The sequence below is a fragment of the Planococcus citri genome, chromosome 2 (assembly GCF_950023065.1).
Source record: "Planococcus citri chromosome 2, ihPlaCitr1.1, whole genome shotgun sequence".
NCBI classification, from domain to species: domain Eukaryota; kingdom Metazoa; phylum Arthropoda; class Insecta; order Hemiptera; family Pseudococcidae; genus Planococcus; species Planococcus citri.
In genome coordinates, this window is record NC_088678.1 from 40,235,813 (window position 1) to 40,252,400 (window position 16,588).

The 16,588-nt window shown below is 34.9% G+C and overlaps 1 protein-coding gene across 2 annotated transcripts in view; it reads left to right on the forward strand.

Moving 5' to 3' along the window:
* Positions 1-16,588, forward strand: part of LOC135835771 (lachesin-like) — a 112,475-nt gene that overhangs the window by 92,427 nt on the left and 3,460 nt on the right. For both annotated transcript variants that reach the window (XM_065350191.1, XM_065350192.1), the window contains exons 5-8: positions 504-693; positions 12,517-12,651; positions 12,743-12,862; positions 16,375-16,545. In XM_065350191.1, coding sequence (XP_065206263.1) covers positions 504-693; positions 12,517-12,651; positions 12,743-12,862; positions 16,375-16,545 — 616 coding nt within the window. The remainder of the gene's footprint in view (positions 1-503; positions 694-12,516; positions 12,652-12,742; positions 12,863-16,374; positions 16,546-16,588) is intronic.

The following is a 16,588-nucleotide window of genomic DNA, read 5'->3' on the forward strand; positions in this document are numbered from 1 at the left end:
CCATCCCCTGTACCTACCATCTTTCAATGTATATGCCACAAAGAAAAACACCAAGCAGAAGGAATGTTAACGAGACTCGTTTATTGATTTATACGTGTAAAATTACCGCGTGCCAAATAAAGTGTGATTCAGTTTTTAAGAAAATAATTAAATTTTCTAATGAATACGTCCCCCTCCCTCCATCTAGCTATCTATCTACGTACCTGCTACGACGCGAAATTGTATTGCGAAATTGACTTCGTATTGCATGAGAAAACAATCGAGTCATTGACAACTATCTCACTGGTGAAATGGATGAACAGAAACTCAGAAGGACGACCGACGACGTACTTAGTATACGAAGAAATTAATAATTGCTATTGTTAGACGAGGAAATTAATTGATATTCGACATTAAAATTAACAAGATAGAAGGGCATCAGGAGAGGGGGATCTTTTTAGTTTTTACGTCACAGCTATTGGATGAAATTCGAGTGATATGGTTTATTTATTTATTTTTTTTAGCTGGGATATTTAAATGTGACAATACCGCCGGATATATTGAACGATGATGAAGGAATATCTGATGGATATCAAGCTCTGGAAGGAGGATCTATTCATTTGAGATGTAAAGCTACAGGCGAACCTGAGCCAGAAGTGAGCTGGAAAAGAGAAGATGGCAAACCCATCGTTCTGCGAACTGATAAACAGATGGGTAAGTGATACGATGAATGATTTTTTTTTTTTGTCATCTAAAACTGGGTAGGTATATAAACTTCTAATTCAGAAAATACACAATAAGGTTTGAAATTTGAACTAAATTTCTTTCATCGAATATTATAATTCGTTCAATTGTAAGGTACGTGAATAGGCAGGCAGGTACTTTCATGTGGTAAATTTCTGTCATCAGGTAGGTAATTATTCCCACATGCACGTGAATACGAAAATGAAAACAACTCGAGAACGAAAACAGCGAGAGGTTAATTAACCGTACAATATACGCCGATTATATTCAAAATTTTTGGGCAATATTAAGAAAGCTGTATTCGAATACATAAATTTCGGCAAATACCGCAAACAATATAAGCCAAAAGTGGCAGCATACGACACGATAACCGTGTACATATAAAACAATGGCGGAAATGGTCTCTAAGCCGAAAGGACGGGGATGGGGGGAGGGGGTCGAGGCGAACTGCGAAGTATATACGACGAATACACACAGAGAATATTCTTGTGCTGCAATAGAATCGACGAAAGTGAAAATGCGAGACGTTATACGGCGCTGGTCCCTTTAGTTTACGGCTTCCTTCATAAAACTGGAAGTCGCAAAACGCACAAAATGAACAACAGCTAAACGTGGAACAACAACCAAACGTACTTCTGGATTTGACAGTATGACTTGTTGGGTTAAGTTCGTTCACTGTGGATAGAAGTGAAAACGGTTAGGGGTATAATGTTAATGTTTGAAAGAAATGGGAGACAAATGCAATAATAGTGAATCCAGTCGTTCGTGACGAATAAAGACAAATGTAAAAGCTGCCACTTGCAACTAACTCGAGAAAAACTAAAGAAAAAAATATATAAGAAACAAGTCATGATTCGCTCGATTTTCTAACAATTTTCTATTACTACGAGCAGCTCGTGCGCGAAACTTTCCATATTTAAGTTGCCTATATTAAAAACTGAATAGAATTTAACGTGATTTCCTCCCTGTATCGTAATAGCTTTTCAATACCATGTCTTCGTATACCAACGATGTTATTATCGTTCGTGTGTATAATATACTCAAAAAAAAAAAATTCTCGCCACTCATGACTGTGCAGCGTACATATTCATCACAAATAATCAAATAGCTCGAAAAAAAAACATGTCGAAAAAACTCCATCATCAAAGTAACAACACGTTCTCTATGTACATAGACTAACTATGTATGTTCGGTATATTACAGTACAACACGTTAGCCAATCCAAAATAACAAATTATTTTCTCACAGCGAAATAACCAAACGTGTTCGTATTTTTATTTTTTATCATCGTCGATGCATTTTCTCTCGATAAGCTTCCCATCGCGTGTCGAATTTTTTTCAAAACAAATTTTCATCATCGCGATAAAAATATCCAATCATTATTGTACGACGTCTGCAAACTCGTAATTGAATCCACCATCATCACCATCATACCTACTCAAGCCAAGCTATGCACTGTGCATATTTTAGATTAAAATACATTTTCCAATTCGAAAAAAAAACAAGCATTAAATATTCTAATCAAGTTCTCAAAAATAATCGTTTCTTTTTTTTAATCTTCAAATTTCAAAACACTTTATCTAGACCAACATTTTCCTACCATGTTACTTTTCACAAAATAGGTTTTGTTGCACAATTATTACAAATATAAGCCAGATCAAAGTAAGTGTACCGTTTTAAACAAACGTTATGAGAAGTTCATTTATTCATAATTAGTAAATAAATTCCGGTGCTGTTGAACCGAACCCTAGTCTGAACACCGAATCGTTCTGAGAAACCCTTTTGTTGAAATAATTAATGAAATAAAATTAAAACATTCAACGAAATGATGTTATTAATTCACTCCCTAAGCTCAACGTATACGAGTTTGTACGATAAAAGACTCGGAACTCCCCCTTCGAGGGTTATTCTTCACTTCCAAATTCTCTTTTATTTTGCTCATTTGTTGCTCTCGGCTCGACGATGTTTGTAAATTCCGAATATCCGAGGTGAGAAAACTAAAGGTGGAGATTTAATCGGATATTTTTTCAAAGTCCAAGATCCCGCGTATTCGATTAGTGCTCAAAGCAAAAATTTATTCCTCAATTGAGCAATGCGATAAAACTCTCTCTATTTGATAATTTTTCCCTTTCCCTCCTAATCAAACCAAATCGATTTTTCGGTAAACGACAACTAACCATTACCAAAACTTGATCAGATAAATTTTATTCGCCTATTCGGTTTTGGTTTTTTCTCAACGTGGTAAAATTTGATTTAAGGAGCAAAAAATGCAAAAAAAATACTCAATTTTGAAAAATTTTGTATTTTTGTCTTTGAAAATATGGAGTATGGCTGTAATCAATTTCATCTTTGTCCTCGTGAGATACGCTTTTAAAAACTTGAATCAAAAAAATTTCTCAATTTTTGACCATGGTTGTTCTTTAAACAATAAACAGACTCCCGATAACCCTGATAACTAAAAAAAATTAAATTTGGAAAAAAAAGAAGCTTACTTAACACATGTTAAATGGTTAAGCAAATTAATTTCATTTGGTTAACCATAACCAATAACCATAACCATAACTAAAACCAAATTAAGTACTACCTACTGTAACATGTTATGAGGAGCTTGGTTACAAAGTAAGACAAACGCCACAGGGTAGATATTGAGAAAATCTATGTTTTTTGTTACAAAAATATACAGCATTGTAAAGGCGAGGGATATTTGACAAATTGTAGTGATGATACTCAGTACCAAAAATACAAAAAATATCCTTCCACCATCGCCCCCCACCACTAATAAAAAGAACCTGAAAATGCACTTGTCTGATTTTGAAACCAAGATGAAGATAATTTAAAATTGAAGCTGTCTAGATCAGTTAGGTTTTCATACGTATAGGATTTTTAACCCTCTTTCCATTTCTGAGGTCCTTTAGTTTCAAAATAGTACATAAAAGGTCAAAAAACGCGATCAAAGTTGCGCCTTAGTTTCAAACACGGACATGTGAACATTATCTTAGTTTCAAAATGAGACATATCCTATCACCTTAGTTTCAAAAACAGACATATCCTGGATATGTCTGTTTTTGAAATTAAGGAAATTCACACATGTCTGTGTTTGAAACTAAGGCAAAACTTTGAGCGCGTTGTTTACCCTTTTACGTACTATATTGAAAAAAACAGACCTCGGCAATGAAAAGAGCGTTAAAAATCCTATAAGAATCAATATCTAACTCGATTTTTGTAGAAGTGGCGTTTGTCTAACTTTGTAACCAACCTCCTCTTATGTACAATCAACAACCAAAATCAGCTATTGTTTACCTAGCCCTAATTAAAATAACATTGGATTTGTTTCTGCTTTCAACAGGTATTTTTTGTATTTTCAACAAGCAAAAATCTCCAAAAAATTTTACTGTTGAGTTTTTCGATTAGTAACCCCCCCTTTTTAACAAAAAATGTGATGGGGTTGGACAACTTTCAATAGTTTCCATGCCACATAAAAAAATGTATAAAATACATACTCTAAGGAGTAAGGACATAGTAAAAAATTGGACGAAACCAATTTTTTCTTTAGTATTTAAATCGTGTCATTCCAATTTTCGAGCTTTTCCTTTTTCTTTTCCAACTTTTCAAGTTAATGTGTCCACGAACCATTTACTTACTTTTTTCCAGAATGAGCAATTTCAAAAATCCACTAGATTTTATGTTTTGGGGTCAAAGTGAAAATCATCAATGTTTTCGCGTTGAGCGTAAAATTTCACTCCATTTCAACAGGTCACAAGCATAATATTTTGTTCACATCGCGGAAATTCACGGGGATTATAATTTTTGATGCTAAAAATTTCAGCTTTGGAACTGAAAATCGCTAGTTTTAGTTGGGGGGCCCGCATAAGGATCACTTGCACCTTCTGCCCATCATCCATGACAATTTTTTTCTTAAAGGGGGAGTCCTAACGGTCATTTCTAATAGCCCTTGAGCCATTTTGATTGACAGATCAACTGAGAAATCGCAGATTTTGCGTTCCAACATAGAACTAGCATGGAATTTTTCAACCCGTACAAAGGTAGATCGAAAGAGCAGGCAAAAATTTATCACCTGTGAAAATTCCAAGTGCTAAAGTGCCTTTTTCAATTATTGTTAAATTTTCAAAAATCAAATTTTGATCAAATGTAAGAAAAAATCAAAATTTCACCAAATCAACCTAGAAAGCTGATATTTGGGATATACCTTATTTTCGACTTGCTAAATCGATTAGAAACTGTTTCAAACCGTTTTGAGCTGTTCTGGAGCCTCCAGCAAATTTTTGAAACTTGAAATTCTCACAAAATTTCATCAATGGAGTTGGAAAGCCGAAATTAATTCTGCAAACTGAATTCAATATGCAGTGAAGTCGACAGTAGGTAAATTTCAAGTCGTTTTAGAGCCTCCAGTGATTTTTTAGAAAATTACTGGAGCCTCCAGTAAATTTTTGAAATTTGAAATTTCCCCAAAATTTCATCAAAATGGAGATGGAAAGCTGAAATGAACTATACACTGCAAGTTTAACACCCTCTGAAGACGTCTTCAGGTGGGTTAAAGTAATTTTGGAGCATCCAGTGACTTTTTGAAAGGTTTCGTGGCGTTTTCAGGAGAATAGAACTTTCCAAGAAGTAGCTGGAAGTTTCAAAACCACTTGAAACCACCATACACTCGACTTCATATTATTGAATTTAAATTAGTTTGCAGAGTAAATTTCGGGTTGCTAACCCCATTTGATGAAATTTTGGGGAAATTTCAAGTTTCAAAAATCTACTGGATGCTCCAGTATTTTTCTAAAAATCACTGGAGGCTCAAAAACGACTTGAAATTTACCTACTGTCGACTTCACTGCATATTGAAATCAGTTTGCAGAACTAATTTCGGCTTTCCAATTCCATTTGATGAAATTTTGTGGAAATTTCGAGTTGCAAAAATCTGCTGGAGGCTCCAGAACTGCTCAAAACGGTTTGAAACAGTTTCCAATCAATTTGACAGGTCGAAAATAGGGTATCTCCCAAATTTCAGCTTTATAAGTTGATTTGGTAAAATTTTGATTTTTTCTTACATTTGGCCAAAATTTGATTTTTGAAAATTCACCAAAAATCGAAAAAGGCACTTTAGCACTTGTGACAAGTGATGAATTTTTGCCTGCTCTTTTGATCTACTTTTGTACGGTTTAAAAAATTTCGTGCAAGTCCTATGTTGGAACGCAAAATCTGCGATTTCGGCTGACCTGTCAATCAAAATGTCCGCCATTTTGTAAGTAGGACCACCTTTTTTTTAGGACAAGGGCTAGAAATGTTTTTAGAACTCCCCCTTCAAGAAAAAAGTTGTTCCGGAGGATCAGCAGGGGGGTGCAAGTGATCCTTATGCGCCCCCCCGACTATTTGGGGCCAAATTTAAAATCATCGGTAATTTTGAATTCAGCGCTACATTTAAATCGTTTTTGATAGATCGCAAGGGTATCTAATATAAAAAGAGGGAACTGTATTTTTCTGAGAAAGTGCAGCTAGTTAGTGAAACCTCAAAATCACCCTGCACCATATTGTGCGTACCAATTTTCGGAAAAAAGCTGTCGTTGAACTCGCAATACTTACTTACAGCACTACTTACGTTGGAAAAATATCCGAAATTGCACTAATAGTGCAATAAAATGCAATTCTGCAATTGTGCGAGGGGCTCAACAATTTGAATGCATATTTGAGTTTAGGGGACCACCATCGTCATACAAACTACGATTGGTTTTTTTCCCTCCATTAAGTTGAGATGTTTTTTTTTTGGCCCCACTCCCCGATTGTGCAATTTGGGATTCGAAAAAATCATCGTATTCAATCTTTTGCAACCCGGATACACTTCACCAACCCCCTCCCCCGTCAAGGCCGTACAATTCGTTTTCTAGAGCTGTTTGTCGACTTGGCGCGTAAACTAAAATGTTGATTTATAAATGAAGAAATGAGCCTTGGAATTTTCAAAAATTGATCAAAAATATTGAAGAACTGGTATCTACGTACTTTGTGCATCTTCGGCAGCTCATGGGTCTTTTTGGCTTGTTGGTCGGTATTATTCCCATGTTCGATTATTATTATTATTAATTTTTTATACAAAACTTTTAATCTGAAACCTTTCAAAATGTGAAATACCTGAAAATGACTGATATCGTTTTCAAAAGTTCCACAATATTCTCTACTTGTTTTTTAATGCTACTCGAGTACATACTGTGTCCTTTGTCCGCATTTTAAAATTTTCAAAGATTTTCTGTACCGGCTCACGGATTACGCGAGTAGGTACTTGCCACTTCACTCAGTCTATAGTTTACGATTCGCTATCGTATTACGAATAAATCTGCTAAACAAGGATGTTTTTAAGGTAACCGAATAAACTATACAAGAAGAGACAGCCTGAAGTAAACAGTTCAATACACGAGACCACTTCCGTAGGATAAAATACACCTTGTTGTATACGATATCGATTAAAAGTACTTACATTAAAATTTGCTCTCGTGTTAGGAGCGAATCGAGGTTTTACAAAATAAACTACACGCATCGGGAGAGGCAAAAAAAGTCGCCAAAGATGGGTACGCGAAGCGAGGGGTATTTAGGGCGCGCGATACGGCGCTATAAATATTTAAAATTTCACATTGAACGCCGAACCACTCGTCATTTTATTGTTTGCTTTTTTACATCGGTATGCATAGGTAGGTAGGTAAGTATAGAAAAACTCGCGGATTCGCGAAATCTTACAAGAATCGAATATTTTAATCTACTTAATAATTTTTTCACACCGGTTTTTATTCATCGGGAAGAATTTAACTAACGTAATTTTCATTGAAATTGGAATTTTTGCGCTGGAAATTCGCTGCTCGGTTTTTCAAATATCAGACGGGTTTTTATGCGCGAAAATGCGAACGGAAATGAGCATGATGTTATAACGATCGAAGATTCAATTAGATACGTATACTGCGATTATCATAATAAAAACAAACAGCTATTTTTTTCTTTTCAATTTTCTTCAAAAAACATTTGAAAATCCGGCACCGTTATACTGCCATTAATATTCAAGAGCTTTCGAACAGAGAAAAGCAACAGAAAAAAAAGCAAGTTTAAAAAAAAATCTTAGTTGATCCGGTCCGTATTTCAAAATGAGCTCATACTCGCTTCGCTTCGCCTCGCCCATCTGCAAAAAGTAACCCAAAACGAAGCAATAAACAATATTCCCTCCAATTCCCCTGCAAAACATTTAAGTTGCAATGATTTTCCGTCGACTGTTCCCCCATAACATTTAAGAGACCCTACCCAGACCCGCCTCTCCTGCAGCACTCAAATAACTTCCAACGCTGCTTACTTATGTTTCTTATTAATGCTAAATTAAATTGTTCCGTCTGTTTGTAATCTGCATTGTTTCTTTAACAAACGCTATGCCAGCCATGGCTTGACGGCATTCCTTATTACATGGCTCGCATTCCACCGACTAAATTAACTCCGACTTCTTTTTCGCCCTTTCGAGGCGTATCGATAACGCGTATAAAAGGCGGGGGTCACAATAAAGTGATACGTTTTACGCTTTTTTTTCTCCTCTCTCGCTCCTTCTCTGTCTATTTTTTTCATCCAATTACACCTATTTTACGGTCGACGTTTCGTTGTAGTTTTTTTTTGTGCGAAAATCATTTTCAAATCTTTTGATAAAAACGCTAACAATGTGTATTATTTTGTCAAAAAGCCTAAAAAAAAATACTCGACTTTATCGTTCGATAGAAATTGCGTGTTATTTTTACCAACGTAGTACAACGTTTTGTATAAGTGTAATAGTACGGGGGAAAATACTCTTTAATAGTCGACCATTGACAGGTTTTGTAATTTTTACCTTTGCAGATTTTTATAAATTGACCTTCGCCTTGTTTTACATATTATCATGCTAACGAAATACTCGACAAGCACTTTGAAAATAATTATCTGCTTTAAGGTGAATTGTGTAAAAAAAAAAGGGTCAGATCATTTTGATCATTTCATAAACGACTCTTGATTTTGAGTTGAAAATAACTCAGCAAAAGATTTAGCCCTAGAGGTGTCCCTAAAGAGGAAAAACTGCCATAAAAAAAGTCATTTTCGAAAAAAATCGTAGTTTTTTGCTTTGATTTCTACTCGTACTTAATCTGCTTTGAGAAAAAAATGGCTCAGTTTCAAAAAATAGTATTAGTCGAGAAGCCCGCATAAGAATCTACTGCAACTCCCCCCCCCCACCGTCGATCATCCGGGACAACTTTTTTCTTAAAGGTGGAGTCCTAAGGAACATTTCTAGCCTTTGTCCTCAAACAAAAGTGACCCTACTCACAAAATGGCGGCCATTTTGATTGACAGGTCAGCCGAAATCATTTATCAGCTGTCAAAATTTCAAGTGCTAAATTACCTTTTTCGATTTTTGGTGAATTTTTGAAAATCAAATTTAGGCCAAAAATGAGGAGACAAATCAACATTTTACCAAATTGACCAATACAGCTGAAATTTGGGTTATACCGTATTTTGGATATGCCAAATCGATTGGAAACTGTTTTAACCCGTTTTGAGCAGTTCTGGAGTCTCCAGCAGATTTTTGAAACTCGAAATTCCCACAAAATTTCATCAAACGGTGATGGAAAGCCGAAATTTATTCTGCCTCCAGCGACTTTTTGAAAATTACTGGAGTCTCCACCAGGTTTTTGAAACTTGAAATTCCCACAACATTTTATCAAATGGAATTAGCAAGCTGAAATTTACTTCGCAAACTAATTTCAATACGATAAGAACTCGATCAACAGCACGGTGCTTTCAAATGGTTTTGAAGCTTCCAGCTACTTTTGGGAATTTCAATGATCCGAAAAACGCCATACAACCTTTCAAAAAGTTGCTCGAGGCGCCAAAACGACTTGAAATCCATCTGCAATCGAATTCGTAGTGTGTTGAAACTAGTTTGCAGAATAAATTTTGGCTTTCTTACTCCATTTGTTGGAATTTTGTGAAATTTCAAGTTTTAAAAATCTACAGGATGCTCCAGTAATTTTCAAAAAGTCGCTGGAGGCTCCAAAATGACTTGAAATTCACCTGCAGTCGATTTCGTAGCGTATTGAAGCTAGTTTGCAGAATGAATTTCGGCTTATCATCTCCATTTGTTGAAATTTTGGGAAATTTTTTAAGTTTCAAAAATCTACAGGATGCTCCAGTAATTTTCAAAAAGTCGCTGGAGGCTCCAAAACGACTTGAAATCCACCAGTAGTCGCGACTTCGTAACGTATTGAAATTAGTTTGCAGAATAAATTTCGGCTTTTCAACACCATTTGATGAAATTTTGTGGGAATTTCGAGTTTCAAAAATCTGCTGGAGGCTACAGAACTGCTCAAAACGGTTTGAAACAGTTTCTCATCGATTTGGCAAGTCCAAAATAGGGTATATCCCAAATTTCAACTTTCTAGGTTAATTTGGTGAAATTTTGATTTTTTTTCTTACACTTGGCCAAAATCTGATTTTTGAAAATTCACCAAAAATCGAAAAAGGCACTTTAGCACTTGAAATTTTGACAGGTGATGAATTTTTGCCTGCTCTTTCGATCTACCTTTGTACGGTTTAAAAAATTTCATGCTAAGTCCTATGTTGGAACGCAAAATCTGCGATTTCGGCTGACCTATCAATCAAAATGGCTGCCATTTTGTAAGCAGAGCCACTTTTTTTTGATGACAAGGGCTAGAAATGTTTTTTAGGACTCCCCTTTCAAGAAAAAAGTTGTTCCGGAGGATCGACGGGGGGGGGGTGCAATAGATACCTATGCGGGCTCCCCGCGACTATATATTTACCAATTTTGAAAAATTCATCAAAAATAAGAATATGTATGAATCATTTAAATGATGCCACTAACCCATAGTACTCGAGTGGACGAACAGAACATGTTATAATTGCCAATTGCCTATCTTCAAAATTGAAGGGGCAAACCTGATTCAAAGTTTCCAAATTTCGAGTGTCCAAATTTGAGTTTTGAAATTGTGCTTGTCCCTTCAATTTTGAAGATAGGCAATTGGTTATAATAACATTTTGTGTTCGTCCTCTCGAGTACTTTGGGTTAGGGTGTCATTTGAATGAATCAAACATTTTCTTATTTTAGAAGAATTTTTCAAAACAGGTGAATTTTAGTTCAAAAATGGGGTAATTTCTTCAATTTACAGACAGTAAGAAAATATTTGTATCATTTAAATAATGCTTCTAGCCCATAGTACTTGAGTGGACGAACAAAAAATGTTATCACGACTAATTGCCCATCTTCAAAATTGAAGGGGCAACCCTGATTCAAAATTTCCAAATTTTGAGTGCCCAAATTTGAGTTTTGAAATTGTGCTTGCCTCTTCAATTTTGAAGATGGGCAATTGGCCATAATAACATGTTTTGTTCGTCCACTTGAGTATTATGGGTTAGTGGCATCATTTGAATGATTCAAACATTTTCTTTTTTCTGATGAATTTTTCAAAATAGGTAAATTTCCGGTTTTCCGGAGCACGTAGCCCCTTCATTTTACAAGATAGGCAACTTATCATAATAACTTTTTTTGTTCGTCTCCTCGAGTACTATCTACATTTGAATTCAACCAGACTACTCCGGATTCATCCTGTATGCCTACATATTTTAAATTCATCCATTTTCAGTTATTTCTAGAAATTTAAAAACCGTGTAAATGGTCAAAAGTTTGGATATTTTCAAAAAAAAAAAACCTTATCGAGATTTTGTTAATATGTATTTGTTTATTGCTTTATGTAACTTGAAAAGAGAAACACTATACATATGTAGGTACCTAGACCTACTACCTAGATCAAAAAATACCCCCCCCCCCTTTCAGTTGAGGGAGTGCAGTCAGATTCGTTTATTTCTCTTTCAGGAAATTGCTGAATTTTTTTCATCATGGGATACTATACCCTCCCCTTAATACCACACAAACTATCTGCAATTCTTTTCTGTATTACTTATTTTTATTTCAAACATGCCTAATCGATGCATCGACGATGTTATTACCAAATAAATGTAGATTTTTTTCCAAGCATAGAGCATGAATGAACAATGAAAAAAAATAAATAAATAGAATTTCCGCGTCTAAGAAACGTTTTAATTTTATGGGACTAGAGCATATTTGAAATTTTGTCGCAGTTCAAAACATCGTGCGGGCTTTAGCATATTTTCCTTATTCGCATCGATATGAAAATAACGTGATACTAAAGTAACCCCACAGTCGCGCCAAATGTTTATTAAATAATCGAGTTCTACTCTATTAACGATTCGGCGCGAAACATTACTCGGAAACTTTTCCACAAAAGGATTTTCGCTCGTTTCTTCTTAATTAAAACTAATACACGGGCTCAAGACTCACTCAGTTCGAATAGAATTGCTTCTTTCGTCAATGATAGCAACCGTGTACTTACCGTACCCTTCTCTGTAAAAAAATACAAGAAAGTGAAACACGCGAAGAAGTAAAAATCATTTACACAATAGGACGATGAAAAACACCGAGATCAACGAACACTCGAACCGTGTACAAATTTTCTAAAAGCTTTACAATAAATCAAAATCGTCGGCTACTTTTGTAAACTATTTTCCTCATACGTCAAGTGGCCTCTTCAAGTCTCAGTTAAGGTATATAGTATATACGTAAGCAACCGACAAAGAAATAGTTTCAACGTAAACCACTGTGTGCTCTCTTATCATTCACAGCTTGTACTGTGGGCCAACACAAAATTACAAAACTTTGTTAATAACTGCCCAAGTTTATTAATGGAATTTTTGTTACAGAATTCCGAGATGTAGTGGTCAGCGAAAACTTAACTCTGTCAAAAGTCAATCGATCTGATATGGGAACATATTTGTGTCTAGCCAAAAGCCCAGTTCCGCCTATTATGAGTAAAAGGTTCACTGTAAGGGTTAATTGTAAGTATACAAGAGTACATAAATAACGGTCAACAACATTTACATTAGGAAGACTGGAGATAACATTCTATAAATTCGTGTTGCATTGCAGTTAAACCAGTTGTCGAAGTGGACAAAGACCATGTCGGAGCACCAGCTGGCAGAGACGTGAAAATTAGCTGTAAAGTTGAAGCTTCTCCAAAAGCTACATTTCAATGGCTCAATAATAGAGGTAAATGACCACCTGATATCAGCGTGTAATTCCCTTATACTCGTACGTATTATAGAGGAGGAAAAAACACATCAAATATTCTTCACAATGCCAAGCTATTAGCTTTAGACGAAGCTTTAGAAAATTATTCTTTATTCGTTCCACCTTGGTGGTAGCTCTGGGAAAGTCTCATAGATGGCGCCGTTAACTAAACAACGATAACTAAACAATGAAAACGTCGCCTCTTCATTAAAGAGTAACATTTTCCTAAACTTTGTCAACATTAGCATAATTAGCCGGAAAATAAGGCTGATAATTGCTACCTTTTAGTTTTTAACGTTCAACGGTGAAAAGTTGAAAATGAATTGCTTTAATTTTGCAACTCGGAGTAATTTTCGATACCTTCATGAATTTTTTAAGGAAGGAAAATTCGCAGAAAGTAATAAAGTCGTTGTCGCGACAAGAGTCGACAATGAGTACCTATATTTTGATGCTTACAGTAACGAATGAAATGCAAACTTTCACACACTTCGGTGCTTCGAATTGCATAGTAACGTTCAGAAAGTTTTTTTTTAAATTTTTGTTGTTGAATGTTGAATATACGTACCTATACTAATGCATTTTTGTAGTTGAAAGCTGGGATATTTTAAAACTCAAAATTATCAAGTACCTACTCGTACTTGCAATATTAATTCAACACATGCTTACTAAGAAGAGAATTGTATAGCAAATCGTTGAATAATTTTTAGACACATGCAGTAAGAAAAAAACTGAAAGATTATCTAATACTTGTGGTCATTAAAATGAAATTCAAACACAAAATTTTATTTTTAGATTTTCTGAAAATTGAAATCCAGTGCGTTCTTTATGAAAAAACGATCAAATTGAGGATTAAATAGTCCAGGAGAATTACAAATTTTACTCTGAAAAATTGATCCCAAATTTTTTACACCGTTGAGTAGTATTTACCTCCCTCTTCAACACTTCCTCTAGTCGCAAAGTCATAACACGCTTGCACCGCGCGGTAGGGGGTAAAATAAGTGTAGGTCGAGAGGAGGCTAAAATTCAAATTATTTCGAAAAATCGTCTAATAAGTCAAAATCTAGGTTTCTGAGGATGCTGAATTCGAATTTTTGAGCAATTTTACGTTTAAACTCAAATTGGTCCCCGCAGGAGGGGGTAAAATTTGAAATAAAAAAAAATCGACTAATCTCGAAATCTAGGTTTTTGAAGACGCTGAATTCAAATTTTTGGGCAGAAATATTTTGAAAAAAATCATCCGAGAAAACGAACAATTGAAGAGCTCTATTCCAAAGTGGATTAAGTCATTTTTTTCGCCAAAAAATTCGTTTAAAATTTTTGATGCTGAAATTTGTTCTGTTTCCAAAGGTCGGTGCACCTTTCCTTTCTTTGGACATAGAACAATTGCTTGCAAAAAAATTTACTTTGAAAAATCAATCACTTAACCCACTTTTGAAGTAAAAATCTCCATAAAACGTGCTTTTTTTTAAAAATGACTTACCCACTTTGGAATAGAGCTCTTCAATTGGAACTCAACTTTTTCCTGACACTATCACTAAAATGCTGAAAAACTGTAGATTGAGGATAGGTAGGCTGAATGGATTGAAAAATCAATTCTACGTCCTCAGAAACCTACATTTCAACAAATTAGTCGTTTTTTTGAACATTGTGAATTTCACACCCAGTCTCCCCCCCCCCTCGAGCTGAACTTGAAGTAAAAAAGTAATACAACTTAAAAAATTCGAATTCAGCGTACTCAAAAGCCTAGATTTTGACTTACTGGTGAATTTTTAGAAAAAAAGTAAATTCCTCCACCCTCCAACCCCTACGGGTCTAAATGTGAGTTTAATAGTAAAACGACCCAAAAATTCGAATTCAGCATCCTCAGAAACCATGATTCGACATACTTATCGGTCGATTTAAAAAAAAATCGAATTTAAGCCCCTTCTCCCCCCCCCATTTTACCCCCTAGCGCCCGAAGGAAGCATACTACGCCTTCGCAACACAAGCAAATGTTGAAGAGGGAAGTAAATTCTACAGTGGTAAAAAATTTTTTGGAATTAATTTTTCAGAATAAACGTTTATTTTTCAGCTAAAATGTTAATTTTCGTGGACTATAAAGTTGAATTTTGGGCTTTGTACCTTTTTTTGAACTTCAGACGATCATTTACGGTTGTTTCAAGCTGTTTCGAATCTTTCTGCAGATTTTCGATTAACCAGTTTTCACCAAAAATCTCACAAAAAAGGCCCCAAAGAAAATTCTGTCTCTATAAATTCGCATTATGGCTTTATGTAGTAGCTTCTTTGATAGCTTTTGGATTTTCAAAAATTAGCGAAAGATCGAAAACTGGAAGTACCGAAGTAGGCAGCTGAAATTTCACTAGGTGGTGTAAGTTGGTGCTTTTGAATGCTCTTTGAATATTCCTTTGAAAGAGCATTCAGCCTAAGAGTCATTCAATACACGCAGTCAAACGTGAAATAGGAAAATTTATTCAAAATTTGAAGGGCTTTGTAGAGATTTTTTCAACTTCCAAAATAATTATATTGGAAAAGTTTTTGGATTCTCTCTGCTCTGAAAGAAGGAAAACGAATGAAAAAACACTTAAATTTTGTCCGTTTAGCTTCAAAAACGGAAAATATCGTACTTAGTATTTTCATTATTGACCGACATTTTTGAAAAGTATTGTAGCCTAGTCACTTTTACTCATAAAAACTAAATGGTGTTAAATTTTCACCCTTGATTTTTGAGAGAGATGTATGAAAAGTGACGGTATTAGCGTTCATTCTTTGCTTGAAACTCAATTTTCAAAAACATAATTTTTTTAAAGAAAATTTTTATAGAAGGGGTCAAAACCTCATTTCCCTTGCAATGACCTTTAAGGATTCAAAAAAAAAAAAAACTAAAAATGGAGCATGTATTTTGAGCAATCTTTTCGAAAAAATACGAGTATTTCAAAAATGAGAAAAATATTCAAGAAAATCGCGATTTTTGTAAAAGCTCAAATCTTTAGACCATTTCCCAACTTTGTAAGGGAATTGCAAAAAATTTGAAGTTATAGAATATTTCATGCCCTCATCAAAAACAGAATGAGAATTTAAGAATCATTACCAATGATGCTTTTGGATTTGAAAAAACATTTCATTTTCAAGAAACAAAAAAACAGTTTTTCAAATTCTTCGAAGAGTAAGCCGAGAGAAAAGGTTGAATCAAAGAAAGCTGAAATTTTTGTAAGTCATTTTGAGATCTGCAGACAAATTTCTTGCCATCTTTTCCCATTCAACTTTCTCCAAAAAGGTAGAACATCTTGCCACCCTCCCTCCATCTCCAACTGTGTACTAGGAAACAATGATAAAGAGTCAATTTTCCTATACTCTTTGCTGCACATATTACATATTAACACATGGGAAAAGGAAATGTTGCATATTGCGTTTCAAAAGGCGTTATTCAGTTCATGTGTTTTCTCATCATCTAATAGATTTACTGATACCTTTCAATTAATTGCATTTTACAGGTGAACCGATCATGCCAAATCCTCGAGTGAACATAACTGAAACTCCAATCAACGAATACACCACTGATATGGAGTTGGCAATAAAATCACTCCATAAAAGGGACTTTGGCGAATACACCTGTGTATCAGAAAACACAATAGGTCGAGCCGAAGGCAAAATTCGTCTAATAGGTAATTTTTTTTTTACCTCATCATACTCTCCGTTCAGTATCAG